At 51.9% G+C, this 22289-nt stretch overlaps 3 protein-coding genes and 1 long non-coding RNA gene across 6 annotated transcripts in view; 3 read left to right on the forward strand and 1 right to left on the reverse strand.

The window, feature by feature from the left end:
- Nucleotides 1-8568, forward strand: LOC116956736 (thialysine N-epsilon-acetyltransferase-like). 2 transcript variants are annotated; one of them, XM_076063652.1, is made up of 6 exons: nt 1-273; nt 2947-2998; nt 3288-3365; nt 4131-4235; nt 7236-7276; nt 8068-8568. In XM_076063652.1, exons 1-6 carry the CDS (start codon nt 205-207, stop codon nt 8317-8319), a joined length of 597 nt encoding a protein of 198 aa, XP_075919767.1. In that variant the 5' UTR covers nt 1-204; the 3' UTR covers nt 8320-8568. The 2 variants fall into 2 exon arrangements, with proteins under 2 accessions (XP_075919767.1, XP_075919768.1); XM_076063653.1 differs by having other exon boundaries at nt 2-273; nt 4134-4235.
- The window catches only part of LOC142922777 (uncharacterized), a 20756-nt gene continuing 5611 nt past the window's right edge, over nt 7145-22289 (reverse strand). Inside the window, exons 2-3 of the long non-coding RNA XR_012940280.1 lie at nt 7578-7729; nt 7145-7542 (exon numbers count right to left, since the gene is read on the reverse strand). This is a non-coding gene — a long non-coding RNA (uncharacterized LOC142922777). The remainder of the gene's footprint in view (nt 7543-7577; nt 7730-22289) is intronic.
- On the forward strand, nt 10293-16665 carry LOC116956801 (thialysine N-epsilon-acetyltransferase-like). 2 transcript variants are annotated; one of them, XM_076063649.1, is made up of 6 exons: nt 10293-10571; nt 14757-14808; nt 15031-15108; nt 15364-15465; nt 15846-15886; nt 16136-16665. In XM_076063649.1, the coding sequence occupies exons 1-6, from the start codon at nt 10503-10505 to the stop codon at nt 16403-16405; spliced, it is 612 nt and encodes a 203-aa protein (XP_075919764.1). In that variant the 5' UTR covers nt 10293-10502; the 3' UTR covers nt 16406-16665. The 2 variants fall into 2 exon arrangements, with proteins under 2 accessions (XP_075919764.1, XP_075919763.1); XM_076063648.1 differs by lacking the exon at nt 10293-10571 and adding an exon at nt 13519-13990.
- The window catches only part of LOC116956735 (thialysine N-epsilon-acetyltransferase-like), a 14796-nt gene continuing 9271 nt past the window's right edge, over nt 16765-22289 (forward strand). Inside the window, exon 1 of the mRNA XM_076063651.1 lies at nt 16765-18473. Coding sequence (XP_075919766.1) covers nt 18405-18473 — 69 coding nt within the window. The 5' untranslated portion in view covers nt 16765-18404. The remainder of the gene's footprint in view (nt 18474-22289) is intronic.

Below are 22289 nucleotides of genomic sequence, written 5' to 3' on the forward strand. Positions count from 1 at the left end.
CCAACCACCCAACCACCCACCACAACCACGGTCACGTGGGCGATTCCACACACGAAAACGCACACACACACACAGTCTGACGTTTTAACAGATTCTTCAACAACACAAACACCCACAACAACACCCACAACCACAACAACAACACCCACAACCACAACAACAAACCCCACCCCACCACACCCCACGCCCGCTCCATCCCGAGCAATGTCCGGGCGATTCGAAGTTCGCCAGGCGGCGGAGAGCGACTGCGCTGACATCGTGCGCCTGATCAAGGTGAGGGACCCTGCCTCGTTGTGTACATCTCTACCTGGGGCGAAGTTGTTCAACAACCTCACAACAACCCGAGAAGAGGTTTTCCCCCAACCCCCCCAACCCCCCACCCACCCGCCCCCCTTTTTTCTGGCAACAATGCAGCCGCGTTAAGATTTTCAAACACCAAAAGTGAAGCCCCGTTTTTTTGTTGTTGTTGTTGTTGTTGCTGCGAGGAATCGCTTCTGCTTACACGAACGTCCGACACTTGTGGTCAGAATTGAAACCCAAAAAAAACGCACTCTGATGATATGCACGCATTGTATTTGACGCTGATTGACCCACACAACTGACACCCACGCCATCGCAGTCAGCCACTCGCTCATCCGCTCACCAGCTCACCAGCTCACCCACTCACTCGCCATCACAATCAGCCACTCACTCACCCGCTCACTCACCCACATCACCCACTCATCTCACTCACCATCTCAATCAGCCACTCGCTCATCCGCTCACCAGCTCACCCACTCACTCGCCATCACAATCAGCCACTCACCCACCCGCTCACTCACCCACTCAACTCACTCACCATCTCAATCAGCCACTCGCTCATCCGCTCACCAGCTCACCCACTCACTCATCATCGCAGTCGGCCACTCACTCACCCGCTCACTCATCCGCTCACCAGCCTACCCACTCACTCACCATCGCAGTCACCCACTCACCATCGCAATCACCCACTCACTCAGCCACTCACCCACCATCTCAATCAGCCGCTCACCCACCCGCTCACCCACCCGCTCACTCACCCACATCACCCACTCACCTACCCACTCATCTCACTCACCATCTCAATCACCCACTCACTCATCCGCTCACCAGCTCACTCACCCGCTCACCATCCCAAATCAGCCCATTCACTCACCATCGCAATTACCCACTCACTCAGCCACTCACCCACCCGCTCACTCACCCACATCACCCACTCACCTACCCACTCATCTCACTCACCATCTCAATCACCCACTCACTCATCCGCTCACCAGCTTACCCACTCACTCACCATCTCAATCACTCACCTCACTTGCCATCCCAAATCAGCCACTCACTCACCCGCTCACCATCCCAATCAGCCACTCACTCATCCGCTCACCAGCTCACTCACCCGCTCACCATCCCAATAAGCCCACTCACTCACCATCGCAATCACCCACTCACTCAGCCACTCACCCACCATCCCAATCAGCCGCTCACCCACCCGCTCACTCACCCACATCACCCACTCACCTACCCACTCATCTCACTCACCATCTCAATCACCCACTCACTCATCCGCTCACCAGCTTACCCACTCACTCACCATCTCAATCACTCACCTCACTTGCCATCCCAAATCAGCCACTCACTCACCCGCTCACCATCCCAATCAGCCACTCACTCATCCGCTCACCAGCTCACTCACCCGCTCACCATCCCAATAAGCCCACTCACTCACCATCGCAATCACCCACTCACTCAGCCACTCACCCACCATCCCAATCAGCCGCTCACCCACCCGCTCACTCACCCACATCACCCACTCACCTACCCACTCATCTCACCATCTCAATCACGCACTCACTGATCATTACTAATAATAATAACTGCAACAATTATTATTTTTTTACCCTGGGTAGTAAGTGTTATTTCCTAATTGCTTATGCCTCCAAAATATAGAAAGTGGCTGTTTATTATTCCCCACGAACTTTTGATTTTGTGACCAGCACAGCGATATTTTGAAATGTAGATTATTCTCAATGAGAACACGCGGTGTGCATTTGCGTCTTTCGTTCGCGTGAAGTCCTGGTCACAGAAGCAAAGTTTGCGGTGGAATAATAAAAGCCACTTTCTAAACCTTTTAGGCATAAGCAGTGTTTCAAAATAACACTTAGTATCCAGTAAGAAAAATTGTGTTGCAGTGTAATTTATAAGATGAAATTCTACCTGGGATCTAAGCGCGCCATGCATGAAGTTAAGAAGTTTAAATGCTCTACTGCAAAGTCCAGAGTCCATTGGTCAACAAAACGCCGAGGTTATTAACCACTTCCACGGGACAATTTATCACATGGCCAATATCCGGTTTAAATTATTCGCAGGAAAGCAGCGGTGTTGGAGATCTTATTAGTATTACACTCATCCACTCACCATCTTACTCACCCATTCACTCACCATCTTACTCATCCATTCACTCAACATCTCACTCACCCGCCCACTCACCATCTCACTCACCCGCCCACTCACCATCTCATTCACACGCCCACTCACTCACCCACCCACTCACCCACCCAGCCACTCACTCACTCACCCACTCACCATCTCATTCACACGCCCACTCACTCACCCGCCCACCCACTCACTCACCATCTTACTCATCCATTCACTCACCATCTCACTCACCCGCCCACTCACCATCTCACTCACCCGCCCACTCACCATCTCATTCACACGCCCACTCACTCACCCACCCACTCACCCACCCAGCCACTCACTCACTCACTCACCCACTCACCATCTCATTCACACGCCCACTCACTCACCCGCCCACCCACTCACCCACTCACTCACCCGCCCACTCACTCACCCGCCCACTCACTCACTCACTCACCCGCCCACTCACCCACTCACTCACTCACTCACCCCCTGTGCCCTTGCCCGCAGGAACTTGCCACGTACGAGAACCTCCTGGACCAGGTGGACATCACAGAGGAGGGTGAGGGGGGTGAGGGGAGGGGTGAGGGGGGTGAGGGGGGTGGTGAGGAGGGGTGAGGGGGAGGTGAGGGGAGCGGTGATGGGGGGTGAGGTGGAGGGACTCACCTCACCCCCCGTGGTGGCGTCACGGGCATCTCACACACAAAGACAAAGGTCCCCCGTGTAGCCTTGACCAGACTGTTGGGGCAAGTGCTGTTCGCTCACACGCGCGCACAAAGGCAGCAAACCGTGGAAATTCCACATTCCTATGGCCGTCGAACCGAGCGAGCGAGTTTGCGATGTCCGTGCAGACCTCCGTCGTGATGGGTTTGGAGGGAAGCCGCTCTTCCACTGCCTGGTAGCCGAGGTGCAGCATCAGCATCAGCAAGGTAATCACAAGAATTAACGAAACAAACTTCACCTGCACCTCGCACACGTCATTGTCTCACCGTCAGTGTTGACACTCGCAGCATGACGTCATTGTCTGACCGTCAGTGTTGACACTCGCAGCATGACGTCATTGTCTGACCGTCAGTGTTGACACATCATGACTTCATTGTCTGACAGTCAGTGTTGACATTTCCAGCATGACATCATTGTCCGACCGTCAGTGTTGACACAGCATGACATCATTGTCTGACCGTCAGTGTTGACACATCATGACATCATTGTCTGACCGTCAGTGTTGACACATCATGACATCATTGTCTGACCGTCAGTGTTGACACATCATGACATCATTGTCTGACCGTCAGTGTTGACACAGCGTGACATCATTTGTCCGACCGTCAGTGTTGACACATCATGACATCATTGTCTGACCGTCAGTGTTGACACATCATGACATCATTGTCTGACCGTCAGTGTTGACACATCATGACATCATTGTCTGGACCAGTGTTGACAATCGCAGCATGACATCATTGTCTGGACCAGTGTTGACAGTCGCAGCATGACATCATTGTCCGACCGTCAGTGTTGACACAGCGTGACGTCATTGTCCGACCGTCAGTTGACACAGCGTGACGTCATTGTCCGACCGTCAGTGTTGACACATCGTGACGTCATTGTCCGACCGTTAGTGTTGACACATCATGACATCATTGTCTGACCATCAGTGTTGACACAGCGTGACGTCATTGTCCGACCCGCAGCAGGGGCCATGCTGATTGGCTACGCTCTGTTCTACGACACCTACAGCACCTGGGTGGGGCGCTCGGCATACCTGGAGGACCTCTACGTCACCACAGAGTTTAGAGGTCGGCGGTGGGGGTGGGGGCCATGGGCACCCGGGGGGTGGCCACGTTCCCTGTACGTGACCAACCCCTCACTACCATTGGCTGCGTGGGGTGGTGGCGGGTTTCACGACACAACATTTATAGTTCTACGCGATCTTCCGCCCAAACCTCGACTATGGACGCTATTGGTCAACTCATTTCATCACAAGGCCTCCTTTGCCAGTACCGGAATATAACAAGAGGGGCGGTTTTCCGCCCTTTTTGTCCTGGTGACAAAACATCAAAACCTTTTGCAAAGGCATCATGTTTACATTCGCAACAATACTTGCGGTCAGAATGCAAAGAAGAAAAAAAGAACACTCTTGATAACATAAGCATCGTCCTTGAAACTGATTGGTGCACACCAGAGAGACGGCTTTCCTTAGCGCTTAAAGGCATCATCTGGTCGAACATCGTATGAGACTGTGCGTTAGTAATTGGTTTTTTTACCCTTTTATCTGGCAACAGAACTGACACCTCTTTTTCACAAGGAGGCATGTTTGCATTGACCACAATACCTGCCGTCGGAATGCAAACAAAAACACAACTCTGATAATGTATTGGCACTGTCCTTGACATTGATTGATTGGTCCACACCCGAGACAGCTTTCCTTAGAGCCCTTAGTCTAACACGGGTGTTGGACCAGATGATGCCAAAAGGCCTAGTCTCACGTGGTGTTGGACCAGATGATGCCAAAAGGCCTAGTCTCACGTGGGTGTTGGACCAGATGACGCCAAAAGGCCTAGTCTCACTTGGTGTTAGACCAGATGACGCCAAAAGGCCTAGTCTCACGTGGTGTTGGACCAGATGATGCCAAACGGCCTAGTCTCACGTGGTGCTGGACCAGATGATGCCAAAAGGCCTAGTCTCACGTGGTGCTGGACCAGATGACGCCTTTTGGCGTCATCTGGGCCAACACCATGTGAGACTAGGCCTTTTAGCTGTCTTGGGTGTGGACCAATCAATGTCAAGGACAGTGCCAATACATGATCAGAGTTGTGTTTTTTGTTTGCATTCCGACCGCAGGTATTGTGGTCAATGGAAACATGACTCCTTGTAAAAAAAAAGGTGTCAGTTTTTTGTTGCCAGATAAAAGGGTAAAAAACAATTAATATATTTTGCTACTGGCAAAGGAGGTTCCAATGGAGACTACGTGCTGGTTTTTCATTTGCATTGTGACTGCAGGTACTGTGGTTCATGTAAACATAGTTCCATAGTTAGTTCTATAGTTTCCATTTATTTGGTATAGCCCTGTGAGCCACTCGGCTCTTGAATCTGGTGCAACCACAACAAACAAAAAAACATGAACAAGAAAACATCTTAAAGTGACTTTGTGTGACTGTGCAAACAGAAAATCCAGGAAAAAAAACATCAAAATATTCCTGAAATAGCACCGTACACCAACTCTGTGTGCAAAAATCCCAGTGGGATGCAAGTCAAACAACAACAACAACAACCACAAGACAACTAAGATTAAGGCCATCAGTCTAACTCCGTACTACAATAAACACAAACATGGCCAAACCAAAAAACGTTTTCGAAATCACCAAAACAAAGCCATAAATGCAATGTAACAGTGATCATACGGACTGTGACCGAATTTTTTTAAACAATAAACTACATAAATAAAATGTAACACCAAACCCTAGAGCCATAGCTGGCTGCATGAGTCACTCCACAACAACAGGAGCATCAGTTGGAGTATCACATTTTTGAATGCACCTTTAAGATCAGCACGCTAAATCAAAATACAGAATAATACTTTGCAGCGGTCAACCGAAGCGAAACATTTTATTTTATTTTAGGCCAATGAATAGCAGTGGCAGCTATGGGTGTACAACTCCTCTAGAGCAGTTCTGAGTGAAAATCTCATAGGTAGCGATTCAAGTTGCAGTTAATTGGCAATAGCATTCCAGACCCTGGGGGCATCAATAGCAAAGGCCCTTCCTCCAGTTTTTGTACGGCAATAGGGAATGTGAAGCTGGCAAATGAGCGAAGACCTGAGCTCAACGTTGTTCTTTGAAACAGAGAGGAGATCCAGCAGGTAGCCTGCGGATTTTTTTGTAAGTACATCGTGAATAAATAACATGATTCCTTTGCAAAAGGTTTCAGTTTTGTCACCAGAAATAAAGGCGAAAAACTCCTATTATTGAACTATTTTCGTATTTTACCGCTTGCAAGGCCCCACTGAGCGATCCGCAGCTCCGTTTCAGAAGGCAACCCCCTGGCCATCACGAATTATCGCTCAACGAAGTGGCCGCTGATCATCGTCATCATCATCATCGCCACCACGTGGGAATTTAGAGCAGTAGCCAAATGACTCCGTAAACGCCGTGGGTGACGTTGAGTCTTAAATGTGGGGGGGGGGGGGGGGGAAACCGGAGGACCCGGAGAAAAATCACGGGGAGAGAGACACCAACTCCAAATACACAGCAGCAGCAGGCGAGGTAGTCAACATCTCCTAGCCACCGTGATGATGATGATGATGAGAGAGACACGCAAACTCCAAATATACAGCAGCAACAGGCAAGTTAGTCAACATCTCCTAGCCACCCTGATGATGAGAGAGACACGTAAACTCCAAATATACAGCAGCAGCAGGCGTCAGGGTCGGGATCTAACCCACGACCTCCTGTATACCAGGCGAGGTAGTCAACATCTCCTAGCCACCATGATGATGATGATGAGAGAGAGAGAGACGGGTTCCATTCCCGCTCATGGCCAACACGATTATCTGAACCGGTCCTGGTTCTCCCCTTAGGCCGAGTCAGCCTCAAATGAGTACCTGGTGCGGTGTGCAGTAAACATCGCCACTGGGGGAGACAAAGGCGGCCGGGCGTGGTGGTGCTGGTAGCCACCCACCCAACCCCGCGTGGGCCACAGTGCCGGTAGCCTTCACAGGCGCTGCTACTCGCTACTAACAGCACTTGCCCCTGCAGTCTGGCCAAGGCTACACGGTGGATCTTTGTCTTTGCTCGCAGGAAGAGGAGTTGGCAAGGATCTCCTGCGGAAGGTTGCGGAGGTAATGGCCTCGGCAGAGACGCGGGCGGGTTGGCACGGGAGGACGGCAGAGCATGAGCCGGTCACCTCAGCACTGCACCTAGCCTGGCACAGCACTCAACCAACGTCACGCACCTAGCCTGGCACAGCACTCAACCCACGTCATGCACCTAGCCTGGCACAGCACTAAACCCACGTCACCTGGGGTCAGTCCCGTGACCTCTTGCACCTAGCCTGGCACAGCGCTCAACCCACGTCACCTGGGGTCAGTCCCGTGACCTCGTGCACCTAGCCTGGCACAGCACTCAACCCACGTCATGCACCTAGCCTGGCACAGCGCTCAACCCACGTCACCTGGGGTCAGTCCCGTGACCTCCTGCACCTAGCCTGGCACAGCACTCAACCCACGTCATGCACCTAGCCTGGCACAGCACTCAACACGCGTCACCTGCTGGGTCAGTCCCGTGACCTGCACCTAGCCTGGCACAGCGCTCAACCCACGTCACCTGCTGGGTCAGTCCCGTGACCTCGTGCACCTAGCCTGGCACAGCACTCAACCCACATCACTTGGGGTCAGTCCCGTGACCTCCTGCACCTAGCCTGGCACAGCACTCAACCCACGTCACTTGGGGTCAGTCCCGTGACCTCGTGCACCTAGCCTGGTACAGCATTCAACCCATTTCACCTGCTGGGTCAGTCCCGTGACCTCGTGCACCTAGCCTGGCACAGCGCTCAACCCACGTCACCTGCTGGGTCAGTCCCGTGACCTCGTGCACCTAGCCTGGCACCTTTGCTCCCCCTCCCCGTGCCCAGGTTTGCCGGCTGAACGGCTGCGTGCGTCTCACTTTGTCTGTGCTGGACTGGAACGCCCCGGCCATGGACTTCTACCGGGCACGGGGCGCCAGCGACCTCACAGCCACCGAGGGCTGGCACCTCGTCCGCTTCCAGGGGGCCGCCCTCGCCTCGCTGGCCGTGGTGGGGGGGGGCACGGCCGTGGTGGGGGGGGGCACGGCCGTGGTGGGGGGGGGCCTGACCAGCCCCGCGCCGGCCACTCCTTCCTCCTAAGGGCACCTCGCCAGCAAACCCGCGCGACATTCACCACGCTACAGCCACACCACGCTACAGCCTCACCACGCTACAGCCTCACCACGTCCAACCACGCAACACCGAATACCCACACCGGCCCACCACCACCCACACCACACTACAACCACCACCACCACCACCGTACCACCCCATGCCGCTACCGCTACCCCCCACCCACTGTGGCAGGTCGAGACTCTGACCATGCAGTAATAAAGTGGAGGTGGACAATGTGGTGGTTAATGTGGTGGTCAGTGTGGTGGTTAATGTGGTGGTTAATGTGGTGATCAGTGTGGTGGTCAGTGTGGTGGTTAATGTGGTGGTTAATGTGGTGGTTAATGTGGTCAGTGTGGTGGTTAATGTTGTGGTTAATGTGGTGGTTAATGTGGTGGTTAATGTGGTGGTCAATGTGGTGGTTAATGTGGTGGTCAGTGTGGTGGTCAGTGTGGTGGTCAGTGTGGTGGTTAATGTGGTGGTTAATGTGGTGGTCAGTGTGGTGGTTAATGTGGTGATCAGTGTGGTGGTCAGTGTGGTGGTTAATGTGGTGGTTAATGTGGTGGTTAATGTGGTCAGTGTGGTGGTTAATGTTGTGGTTAATGTGGTGGTTAATGTGGTGGTTAATGTGGTGGTCAATGTGGTGGTTAATGTGGTGGTCAGTGTGGTGGTCAGTGTGGTGGTCAGTGTGGTGGTTAATGTGGTGGTTAATGTGGTGGTCAGTGTGGTGGTCAGCGTGGTGGTTAATGTGGTGGTTAATGTGGTGGTCAGTGTGGTGGTTAATGTGGTGGTTAATGTGGTGGTCAGTGTGGTGGTTAATGTGGTGGTCAGTGTCGTGGTTAATGTGGTGGTTAATGTGGTGGTTAATGTGGTGGTTAATGTGGTGGTCAGTGTGGTGGTCAATGTGGTGGTTAATGTGGTGGTCAGTGTGGTGGTCAGTGTGGTGGTTAATGTGGTGGTTAATGTGGTGGTCAGTGTGGTGGTTAATGTGGTGGTCAGCGTGGTGGTTAATGTGGTGGTTAATGTGGTGGTCAGTGTGGTGGTTAATGTGGTGGTTAATGTGGTGGTCAGTGTGGTGGTTAATGTGGTGGTCAGTGTCGTGGTTAATGTGGTGGTTAATGTGGTGGTTAATGTGGTGGTTAATGTGGTGGTCAGTGTGGTGGTCAGTGTGGTGGTTAATGTGGTGGTTAATGTGGTGGTCAGTGTGGTGGTCAGTGTGGTGGTTAATGTGGTGGTTAATGTGGTGGTCAGTGTGGTGGTTAATGTGGTGGTCAGCGTGGTGGTTAATGTGGTGGTTAATGTGGTGGTCAGTGTGGTGGTTAATGTGGTGGTTAATGTGGTGGTTAGTGTGGTGGTTAATGTGGTGGTTAATGTGGTGGTCAGTGTGGTGGTTAATGTGGTGGTCAGTGTGGTGGTGCCACAGTAGAGGCCTGCATAGATGCTGCTGCTACTCGTTAACAGCACTTGCCCCAACAGCCTGTTAGAGGCTACACGGGGGGGGGACCTTTGTCTTTGTTTTTTTTTGGTGGTGACGGAGCGGGTGGCAGTGGCGGTGACAGTGGTGGCAGGTGCGATAGGGCTGGATGCGGAAATTCCACATTCTTTTGGCGGTGCCACGTCTATCCTCACCCCCAGACCATACTTGCAGTTACTCAGCTCTGCTACTCAGCCACCCAACCACCCAACCACCCAGCGACCCTGCCACCCAATTACCCAAATACCCAGCCACTCAACAACACATCCATCTACTCGGTTGCCAAACAATCCAGCCACCCACATACACAGCCACCCTCTCTCTGCCCCCCCTCTCCTCCCTCTGCCCACCGCTGCTGGAGAGCGACTGCCTCCAGCTGTCCAGCAGCAGCGTCCTTCACGAGCCTCCTCAGTGTCACCCACACACACCACCCACACCACCCACACACCACCCACACCACCCACACACACCCACACCACCCACACCACCCACACACACCCACACCACCCACACCACCCACACACACCAACTACCCCACCACCACCCACCAACACCACCACAACCAACGGTCACTTGAGTGATTCCACACGCGACAATCCACACACAGTCTGACGTTTTTTACAGACTCGTCAACAACACAAGAACAACGCAACAACACCCACAACAACAACAAACACCACCCCACCCATCCCGAGCAATGTCTGGGCGATTCCAAGTTCGCCAGGCGGCGGAGAGAGACTGTGCTGACATCGTGCGCCTGATCAAGGTGAGGGCACGCGCAGTTGAAACGACCTCGCGGCCACGTCGAGGACATTTGTGCCTGGGTGAAGTTGTTCAACATCACGCAAGGCCCTGGTGGTGCGTGAGAGACATCTCAAATCAGCCACTCGCTCACCCGCTCACCAGCTCACTCAACCCACTCGCCATCGCGGTCAGCCACTCACTCGCCCGCTCGCCATCCCAATCAGCCACTCACTCATCCGCTCACCAGCTCACTCACCCGCTCGCCATCCCAATCAGTCACTCACTCATCCGCTCGCCAGCTCACTCACCCGCTCACCGTCGCAATCACTCAGCCACTTACCAATCGCAGTCACCCACTCGCTCAGCCACTCACCCACCCGCTCACTCACCCACACCACCCACTCATCTCACTCACCATCTCAATCACCCACTCACTCATCCGCTCACCAGCTTACCCACTCACTCACCATCTCAATCACTCACCTCACTCGCCATTCCAATCATCCACTCACTCACCCGCTCACCAGCTCACTCACCCGCTCACCATCCCAATCATCCACTCACTCACCCGCTAACCAGCACACTCACCCACTCACCATCCCAATCAGCCCACTCACTCATCCGCTCACCAGCTTACCCACTCACTCACCATCTCAATCACTCATCCGCTCACCATCGCGGCCAGCCACTCACTTGCCCGCCATCCCAATCGCAGTCACCCACTCAGCCACTCACGCACCCACATCACCCACTCACCTACCCGCTCATCTCACTGACCATCTCAATCACCTACTCACCATCTCAATTAGCCACTCGCTGATAATTAATAATAATAACATTTTGATTTAAAGCTTTTTTCAAATTTTCTTGTCGTGATTTTAATACCTGATGATGATTGCTTGTGTTGCAGCCGAAACGTCGTGAGAATTTTATTGTTTTTTTTATATATACAGGGAGGGAAAAAAGTATTTGATCCCCTGCTGATTTTGTACGTTTGCCCACTGACAAAGAAATAATCAGTCTATAATTTTAATGGTAGGTTTATTTGAACAGTGAGAGACAGAATAACAACAACAAAATCCAGAAAAACGCATGTCAAAAATGATATAAATTGATTTGCATTTTAATGAGGGAAATAAGTAATTGACCCCTCTGCAAAACATGACTTAGTACTTGGTGGAAAAACCCTTGTTGGCAATCACAGAGGTCAGACGTTTCTTGTAGTTGGCCACCAGGTTTGCACACATCTCAGGAGGGATTTTGTCCCACTCTTCTTTGCAGATCTTCTCCAAGTCATTAAGGTTTCGAGGCTGACGTTTGGCAACTCGAACCTTCAGCTTCCTCCACAGATTTTCTCTGGGATTAAGGTCTGGAGACTGGCTAGGCCACTCCAGGACCTTAATGTGCTTCTTGAGCCACTCCTTTGTTGCCTTGGCCGTGTGTTTTGGGTCATTGTCATGCTGGAATACCCATCCACGACCCATTTTCAATGCCCTGGCTGAGGGAAGGAGGTTCTCACCCAAGATTTGACGGTACATGGCCCCGTCCATCGTCCCTTTGATGCGGTGAAGTTGTCCTGTCCTCTTGGCAGAAAAAAACACCCCCAAAGCATAATGTTTCCACCTCCATGTTTGACGGTGGGGATGGTGTTTTTGGGGTCATAGTCAGCATTCCTCCTCCTCCAAACACGGCGAGTTGAGTTGATGCCAAAGAGCTCCATTTTGGTCTCATCTGACCACAACACTTTCACCCAGTTGTCCTCTGAATCATTCAGATGTTCATTGGCAAACTTCAGACGGGCATGTATATGTGCTTTCTTGAGCTGGGGGACCTTGTGGGCGCTGCAAGATTTCAGTCCTTCACGGCGTTGTGTGTTACCAATTGTTTTCTTGGTGACTGTGGTCCCAGCTGCCTTGAGATCATTGACAAGAGCCTCCCGTGTAGTTCTGGGCTGATTCCTCACCGTTCTCATGATCATTGCAACTCCACGAGGTGAGATCTTGCATTGAGCCCAAGGCCGAGGGAGATTGACAGTTCTTTTGTGTTTCTTCCATTGGCGAATAATTGCACCAACTGTTGTCACCTTCTCACCAAGCTGCTTGGCAATGGTCTTGTAGCCCATTCCAGCCTTGTGTAGGTCTACAATCTTGTCCCTGACATCCTTGGAGAGCTCTTTGGTCTTGGCCATGGTGGAGAGTTTGGAATCTGATTGATTGATTGCTTCTGTGGACAGGTGTCTTTTATACCGGTAACACGCTGAGATTAGGAGCACTCCGTTTAAGAGTGTGCTCTTAATCTCAGCTCGTTACCTGTATAAAAGGCACCTGGGAGCCAGAAATCTCTGATTGAGAGGGGGTCAAATACTTATTTCCCTCATTAAATTGCAAATCAATTTATAACATTTTTGACATGCGTTTTTCTGGATTTTGTTGTTGTTATTCTGTCTCTCACTGTTCAAATAAACCTGCCATTAAAATTATGGACTGATCATTTCTTTGTCAGTGGGCAAACGTACAAATTCAGCAGGGGATCAAATACTTTTTTCCCCACACTGTATATATATATTATTTAATTGTTTCCCTTCTACGTGACTTTACCGAAAGAACCAACAATAATAATAACATTGCTTATGCCTCAGAAGTACAAGAAAGTGGCTGTTATTCGCCGCGAACATTGTTTTTGTGACCAGCACAGCGATATTTTTAAATGTACCTATTGTCAACGAGAAAACATTGGTGTGCGTTTGCGTCTTTCGTTCACGTAAAGTCCTGTTGACAAAAGCTAAGTTTGTGGGTAACAATAAAAGCCACTTTCTAAACCTTTTAGGCATAGGCAATTTAAAAAAAAAGAACGCTTAGTACCCAGTAACAAAAAATATTGTGTTAAAGTTTAATTTGTAAGATGAAATTCAACCTGGAAGCTCGGTGCGCCATTGCAAGAAGTTACTAATTTAAACTCTACCGCAAAGTCCAGAGTCCACTGGTCAACAGAACGCCACGGTTAATAACCACTTCCACGGGCCAATATGTAACGGTGTTGTTGGGCGAATGTTCACCGTGTCAGGGTGATAGCTGCTACTTACCAATAGGGGGCAATCGACGGTTTGAGACCGTACCCAGAGGACTATGACCCATGGGGGCAAAACAGTCAGCCGGGAAAACGGATCTTGGAACGAATTGGCACAGCCCCAATCATCCCCCCACAGCCCCCCCAAGTAGGGGGCTGTGGGGGGATGATGTCACCCTTCCAGAACCTGGTGGAAGGTTCGTGAGGGGAGGCGTGGCTAGGGCGGAGCAAGCCATGGAGCAGGATAAAAGGCCGGACCCCGGGGAGGGTTGTGGCAGTGCGTGCCAGCTGAAGACGGAAGAGCCAGTTGAAGACCGAAGACCGGCTAGACATGACCCTGGGACTGCTCCGACCTGCCGTCCTTATCAGGACCCGGTCCGTGTGGCTGGCGGTCGAGACCTGTACCGTGACCAGGGTCAGGTCAGCTAGCCTCCCCTAGGGCCCTCTTAGCCGGAGGACCCTAGCCCAGCGCTAAGGCGAGTTAGCCGAGGGCGTATATCCCCAGCTAGCAGCGGGTGAAGGGGCCCGTTACTCTTTCAAGTTCAAGACTGTATTGCGTTGAGTTACGCCTTGTAATAAATAAGCGTTGCCTCTTGGAAGGCGTCTACGCCGTCTTAAAGAACCCACGACCGATTGATTACATAGCCAATATCCAGTTTAAATGATTCGCAGGAAAGCCGCGGTGTTGGACATCTGCTGATTACACACATCCACTCACCTCACTCATCCACTCACCATCCATTCACTCATCTGCTCACTCACCCACCCACTCACCCACTCACTCGCTTACCGACTCACCCACTCGTTTACCCACCCACTCACTCGCATATCCACCCACTCACCATCCACTCACCCACTCGCTTACCCACCCACTCACCATCCACTCACCCACTCGCTTACCCACCCACTCACCATCCACTCAACCACTCGCTTACCCACCCACTCACCATCCACTCAACCACTCGCTTACCCACCCACTCACCCACTCACCATCCACTCACCCACTCGCTTACCCACCCACCCGCTCGCTTACCCACCCACCCGCTCGCTTACCCACCCACTCACCCACTCGCTTACCCACCCACTCACCCACTCACCAACCACTCACCCGCTTACCCACCCCCTGTGCCCTTGCCTGCAGGAACTTGTCACGTACGAGAAACTCCTGGGCCAGGTGGACATCACAGAGGAGGGTGAGAGGGGGGGGCGAGGGAGGGTGAGGGGGGGTAGTGGGGAGGCGGTGAGGGGAGGGGGATAGAGCACAAAACAAAGACGAAGATCCCCCGTGTAGCCTTGACCAGACTGTTGGGGCAAGTGCTGTTCGCTCACACACGCGCACAAAGGCAGCAAACCGTGGAAATTCCACATTCCTATGGCCGTCGAACCGAGCGAGCGAGTTTGCGATGTCCGTGCAGACCTCCGTCGTGATGGGTTTGGAGGGAAACCGCTCTTCCACTGCCTGGTAGCCGAGGTGCAGCATCAGCATCAGCAAGGTAATCACAAGAATTAACGAAACAAACTTCACCTGCACCTCGCACACGTCATTGTCTGAACGTCAGTGTTGACACTCGCAGCATGACGTCATTGTCTGACCGTCAGTGTTGACACATCGTGACTTCATTGTCTGACAGTCAGTATTGACACTCGCAGCATGACATCAATGTCTGACCGTCAGTGTTGACACATCATGACATCAATGTCCGACCGTCAGTGTTGACACAGCGTGACGTGATTGTCCGACCCCGCAGGGGCCATGCTGATTGGCTACGCGCTGTTCTACGACACCTACTGCACCTGGGTGGGACGCTCGGCATACCTGGAGGGCCTCTACGTCACCACAGAGTTCAGAGGTCAGCGGTGGGGGTGGGGCCGTGGGCACGGGGGGTGGTGGTGGTGGGCACGTGGGGTGGTGGTGGTGGTGGGCACGGGGGGTGGTGGTGGTGGGCACGTGGGGTGGTGGTGGTGGTGGGCACGGGGGGTGGTGGTGGGCACGGGGGGTGGTGGTGGTGGTGGTGGGCACGTGGGGTGGTGGTGGTGGTGGGCACGGGGGTGGTGGTGGTGGTGGTGGGCACGTGGGGTGGTGGTGGTGGGCACGTGGGGTGGTGGTTGTGGGCACGGGGGTGGTTGTGGTGGTGGTGGTGGGCACGTGGGGTGGTGGTTGTGGGCACGTTCTATGCAACCCCTGCAGTCTGGCCAAGGCTACACGGGGGATCTTTGTCTTTGCTCGCAGGAAGAGGAGTTGGCAAGGATCTCCTGCGGAAGGTTGCGGAGGTAATGGCCTCGGCAGAGACGCGGGCGGGTTGGCACGGGAGGACGGCAGAGCATGAGCCGGTCACCTCAGCACTGCACCTAGCCTGGCACAGCACTCAACCCACGTGACGCACCTAGCCTGGCACAGCACTCAATGCACGTCACGCACCTAGCCTGGCACAGCAGTCAACCCACGTCACCTGGGGTCAGTCCCGTGACCTCGTGCACCTAGCCTGGCACCTTTGCTCCCCCCCCCCTCCCCGTGCCCAGGTTTGCCGGCTGAACGGCTGCGTGCGTCTCACTTTGTCTGTGCTGGACTGGAACGCCCCGGCCATGGACTTCTACCGGGCACGGGGCGCCAGCGACCTCACAGCCGCCGAGGGCTGGCACCTCGTCCGCTTCCAGGGGGCCGCCCTCGCCTCGCTGGCCGTGGTGGGGGGGGGCACGGCCGTGGTGGGGGGGGGCACGGCCGTGGTGGGGGGGGGCACGGCCGTGGTGGGGGGCATGACCAGCCCCGTGCCGGCCACTCCTTCCTCCTAAGGGCACCTCGCCAGCAAACCCGCGCGACATTCACCACGGGCGGCCTCACCACGCTACGGCCACACCACGCCCAGCCACACCACGTCCAACCACGCAACACCGAATACCCACACCTGCCCACCACCACCCACACCACACTACAACCACCACCACCACCACCGTACCACCCCATGCCGCTACCGCTACCCCCCCCCCCCCCCCCCCCCCCACTGTGGCAGGTCGAGACTCTGACCATGCAGTAATAAAGTGGAGGTGGACAATGTGGTGGTTAATGTGGTGGTCAGTGTGGTGGTTAATGTGGTGGTTAATGTGGTGGTCAGTGTGGTGGTTAATGTTGTGGTTAATGTGGTGGTCAGTGTAGTGGTTAATGTGGTGGTTAATGTGGTGGTCAGTGTGGTGGTTAATGTGGTGGTCAGTGTGGTGGTCAGTGTGGTGGTTAATGTGGTGGTCAATGTGGTGGTCAGTGTGGTGGTTAATGTGGTGGTTAGTGTGGTGGTTAATGTGGTGGTCAGTGTGGTGGTTAATGTGGTGGTTAATGTGGTGGTTAATGTGGTGATCAGTGTGGTGGTCAGTGTGGTGGTTAATGTGGTGGTTAGTGTGGTGGTTAATGTGGTGGTCAGTGTGGTGGTCAGTGTGGTGGTTAATGTGGTGGTCAGTGTGGTGGTTAATGTGGTGGTTAATGTGGTGGTCAGTGTGGTGGTTAATGTGGTGGTTAGTGTGGTGGTCAGTGTGGTGGTCAGTGTGGTGGTTAATGTGGTGGTCAGCGTGGTGGTTAATGTGGTGGTTAATGTGGTGGTCAGTGTGGTGGTTAGTGTGGTGGTCAGTGTGGTGGTTAATGTGGTGGTTAATGTGGTGGTTAATATGGTGGTCAATGTGGTGGTTAATGTGGTGGTTAATGTGGTGGTTAATGTGGTGGTTAATGCGGTGGTTAATGTGGTGGTTAATGTGGTGATCAGCATGGTGGTTAATGTGGTGGTTAATGTGGTGGTTAATGTGGTGATCAGCGTGGTGGTTAGTGTGGTGGTTAATGTGGTGGTTAATGTGGTGTTCAATGTGGTGGTTAATGTGGTGGTTAATGTGGTGATCAGCGTGGTGGTTAATGTGGTGGTTAATGTGGTGATCAGCGTGGTGGTTAGTGTGGTGGTTAATGTGGTGGTTAATGTGGTGGTCAATGTGGTGGTTAATGTGGTGGTCAGTGTGGTGATTCCACAGTAGAGGCCTGCATAGATGCTGCTGCTACTCGTTAACAGCACTTGCCCCAACAGCCTGTTAGAGGCTACACGGGGGGGGGGGGCCTTTGTCTTTGTTTTTTTTTGGTGGTGACGGAGCGGGTGGCAGTGGCGGTGACAGTGGTGGCAGGTGCGATAGGGCAGGATGCGGAAATTCCACATTATTTTGGCGGTGCCACGTCTATCCTCACCCCCAGACCATACTTGCAGTTACTCAGCTCTGCTACTCAGCCACCCAACCACCCAGCGACCCTGTCACCCAATTACCCAAATACCCAGCCACTCAACAACACATCCATCTACTCGGTTGCCAAACAATCCAGCCACCCACATACACAGCCACCCTCTCTCTGCCCCCCCCCCCTCCTCCCTCTACCCACCACTGCTGGAGAGCGACTGCCTCCAGCTGTCCAGCAGCAGCGTCCTTCAAGAGCCTCCTCAGTGTCACCCACACACACCACCCACACCACCCACACACCCCCACACCACCCACACACACCCACACCACCCAGACCACCCACACACACCCACACCACCCACACACACCCACACCATCCAGACCACCCACACACACCCACACCACCCACACACACCAATTACCCCACCACCACCCACCAACACCACCACAACCCACGGTCACGTGAGTGATTCCACACGCGACAATCCACACACAGTCTGACGTTTTTTACAGACTCGTCAACAACACAAGAACAACGCAACAACACCCACAACAACAACAACAACAAACACCACCCCACCCATCCCGAGCAATGTCTGGGCGATTCCAAGTTCGCCAGGCGGCGGAGAGAGACTGTGCTGACATCGTGCGCCTGATCAAGGTGAGGGCACGCGCAGTTGAAACGACCTCGCGGCCACGTCGAGGACATTTGTGCCTGGGTGAAGTTGTTCAACATCACGCAAGGCCCTGGTGGTGCGTGAGAGACATCTCAAATCAGCCACTCGCTCACCCGCTCACCAGCTCACTCACCCACTCACCATCGCGGTCAGCCACTCACTCGCCCGCTCTCCATCCCAATCAGCCACTCACTCATCCGCTCACCAGCTCACTCACCCGCTCGCCATCCCAATCGGTCACTCACTCATCCGCTCACCAGCTCACTCACCCGCTCACCGTCGCAATCACTCAGCCACTTACCAATCGCAGTCACCCACTCGCTCAGCCACTCACCCACCCGCTCACTCACCCACACCACCCACTCATCTCACTCACCATCTCAATCACCCACTCACTCATCCGCTCACCAGCTTACCCACTCACTCACCATCTCAATCACTCACCTCACTCGCCATTCCAATCATCCACTCACTCACCCACTCACCAGCTCACTCACCCGCTCACCATCCCAATCAGCCACTCATCCGCTTACCAGCTCACTCACCCGCTCACCATCCCAATCATCCACTCACTCACCCGCTAACCAGCACACTCACCCACTCACCATCCCAATCAGCCCACTCACTCATCCGCTCACCAGCTTACCCACTCACTCACCATCTCAATCACTCATCCGCTCACCATCGCGGCCAGCCACTCACTTGCCCGCCATCCCAATCGCAGTCACCCACTCAGCCACTCACGCACCCACATCACCCACTCACCTACCCGCTCATCTCACTGACCATCTCAATCACCTACTCACCATCTCAATTAGCCACTCGCTGATAATTAATAATAATAACATTTTGATTTAAAGCTTTTTTCAAATTTTCTTGTCGTGATTTTAACACCTGATGATGATTGCCTGTGTTGCAGTCGAAACGTCGTGAGAATTTTATTGTTTTTTTTATATATACAGTGAGGGAAAAAAGTATTTGCTCCCCTGCTGATTTTGTACGTTTGCCCACTGACAAAGAAATAACCAGTCTATAATTTTAATGGTAGGTTTATTTGAACAGTGAGAGACAGAATAACAACAACAAAATCCAGAAAAACGCATGTCAAAAATGATATAAATTGATTTGCATTTTAATGAGGGAAATAAGTAATTGACCCCTCTGCAAAACATGACTTAGTACTTGGTGGAAAAACCTTTGTTGGCAATCACAGAGGTCAGATGTTTCTTGTAGTTGGCCACCAGGTTTGCACACATCTCAGGAGGGATTTTGTCCCACTCTTCTTTGCAGATCTTCTCCAAGTCATTAAGGTTTCGAGGCTGACGTTTGGCAACTCGAACCTTCAGCTTCCTCCACAGATTTTCTCTGGGATTAAGGTCTGGAGACTGGCTAGGCCACTCCAGGACCTTAATGTGCTTCTTCTTGAGCCACTCCTTTGTTGCCTTGGCCGTGTGTTTTGGGTCATTGTCATGCTGGAATACCCATCCACGACCCATTTTCAATGCCCTGGCTGAGGGAAGGAGGTTCTCACCCAAGATTTGACGGTACATGGCCCCGTCCATCGTCCCTTTGATGCGGTGAAGTTGTCCTGTCCTCTTGGCAGAAAAAACACCCCCAAAGCATAATGTTTCCACCTCCATGTTTGACGGTGGGGATGGTGTTTTGGGGTCATAGTCAGCATTCCTCCTCCTCCAAACACGGCGAGTTGAGTTGATGCCAAAGAGCTCCATTTTGGTCTCATCTGACCACAACACTTTCACCCAGTTGTCCTCTGAATCATTCAGATGTTCATTGGCAAACTTCAGACGGGCATGTATATGTGCTTTCTTGAGCTGGGGGACCTTGTGGGCGCTGCAAGATTTCAGTCCTTCACGGCGTTGTGTGTTACCAATTGTTTTCTTGGTGACTGTGGTCCCAGCTGCCTTGAAATCATTGACAAGAGCCTCCCGTGTAGTTCTGGGCTGATTCCTCACCGTTCTCATGATCATTGCAACTCCACGAGGTGAGATCTTGCATTGAGCCCAAGGCCGAGGGAGATTGACAGTTCTTTTGTCTTTCTTCCATTGGCGAATAATCGCACCAACTGTTGTCACCTTCTCACCAAGCTGCTTGGCAATGGTCTTGTAGCCCATTCCAGCCTTGTTGTTGTATATATAGGTGTTATGAAAATTGATGAAAATAATGAAAATTAAATGAAATTTGAGATTTGCATAATTTATCCGAAATTATGTTAATTGGTGTAATTATGCGCATAAATTATGCTGATTCGAGAGATAATCGTATTAATTTATGCGAGTGGGCGTGGTTATGATAATGCAGGTCGTTATGGATTATCAGGTCGAGCCTCGGTGACGAGGATTGTGTTATGAATTGGAATAACGCAATTAATCGTATGCAGTGACGCAGGCGTTGTGAGCGTGAATGAGAGAGAGACGATTCGACTCTGCTCTTCAATTCCGTATTATCGATAAGGATACGATTACTCTCGATTGAACATTACGGATTATGTGTGTTATGGATCATGTGGTGATAGTGTGCTTATGATAGGTCCCCAGGATTCAGATCTCATACGCAGAACAATATTATGCAGAATTTCAGGAAGAATCACACACAAACCTTCTGCTTTAATCAATTTTATTTCTAGCTAACTTTAATTTTTGGATAATATGAAAAACTCAATCTCGGGATTTTGGAATTTCAACACAGCGTTAACACGATACCATCACGATTGCGTTGTTTCACCTCGATAGCGGCACCTGTGGTTAATTCCCGACGCGTAACGCAATCGATCGGTTGTTGAGAGAGAGATTAAAAACATGCGAACTATTCTATCAAACCTTAACTTTATAATATGCAAACTCGTATGCTTGAATTGTTACACAACACGGCACTTGGTCTTTGATTCGTATCCAATCCTTAATACATTCTGATATGCGAAGTTATTATGCTTGAAATCGTCAGCACAGTACCACGTTGATGTTCGTTCATTGATTCATAACGATTATGAATTTAAAGCGTTCGACTGTAATACTTCTAATTGCCTTATCAACACCACTCGATGGCCACAAAGCTTCGTTACTTGAATTGTCACACAAAACAGCATTCGGTCACTGATCATGCGCGGCCCTTAATGCAATTATTGTCACGTTAACAATAGGATGACTGATTATTATGCAACGCTACTCGTTGACAGGGCACTCCAACCAGTATTATTCTTGGAGGCACAAATATGCGTTTGAATTCGTTATTTCATTCGTGGATACCGGCAAGATTATGCAGAAAGACAAATCTTAACGAACGACTCAAGCATTCCTAATCAACTTCTCAACGCGACTCAATGGGTGGCGATGTTTCCTTTTGAGATCCTTATCTCGGGCCAATCTTTTAATTGATTGTGGCCAGACCCCTGACAGGGAACCGGTTGAACAAGCTCTCTATCCCCGCGAGCGGCGCTCCGTGGTGAGGAGCCAAGAATTAATCCTTGTTAATGGGTCAGTTGGTAATTTATGCGGTTAGAAGTACAGCCCCAGCACAATATTACAGAGAAAAATTATGAACACTCTTAAAAACGATGGATTATTCACTCGGTCGTTGCGATGTTTCCACAATCACGGATGGTTCAATGGCTTGAGGTTTTTAGGCTTTGTTAATGACCCGTGTGTGTGTGTTGAATGGTGTGAGTGGTGTAAGAGTAGGCCAATGTTCAGAATCGATTCTTTGCGTCAAGCAGACGTCTGGTTTGTGTGTAGTGGGGGGCAGTGTATCATACGTATCAGTTGATTCTTCTTTCAGTAGTTGGT

The sequence above is a fragment of the Petromyzon marinus genome, unplaced genomic scaffold (assembly GCF_048934315.1).
Source record: "Petromyzon marinus isolate PM22_M1 ecotype Great Lakes invasive population unplaced genomic scaffold, UKy_Petmar_22M1.pri1.0 PM_Scaffold_17, whole genome shotgun sequence".
In the NCBI taxonomy this organism is placed as follows: Eukaryota; Metazoa; Chordata; class Hyperoartia; order Petromyzontiformes; family Petromyzontidae; genus Petromyzon; species Petromyzon marinus.

Coding starts and splice junctions, on each gene's coding strand:
- LOC116956736 (XM_076063652.1), top strand. CDS start 205: ATGTCCGGGCGATTCGAAGTTCGCCAGGCGGCGGAGAGCGACTGCGCT. Junction 3,366..4,130: donor GCAGCATCAGCATCAGCAAG/GTAATCACAAGA, acceptor TCCGACCCGCAG/CAGGGGCCATGCTGATTGGC. Junction 7,277..8,067: donor TCCTGCGGAAGGTTGCGGAG/GTAATGGCCTCG, acceptor CCCCGTGCCCAG/GTTTGCCGGCTGAACGGCTG.
- LOC116956801 (XM_076063648.1), top strand. CDS start 13,682: ATGGGGGCAAAACAGTCAGCCGGGAAAACGGATCTTGGAACGAATTGG. Junction 13,991..14,756: donor GCCGTCCTTATCAGGACCCG/GTCCGTGTGGCT, acceptor CCTTGCCTGCAG/GAACTTGTCACGTACGAGAA. Junction 15,887..16,135: donor TCCTGCGGAAGGTTGCGGAG/GTAATGGCCTCG, acceptor CCCCGTGCCCAG/GTTTGCCGGCTGAACGGCTG.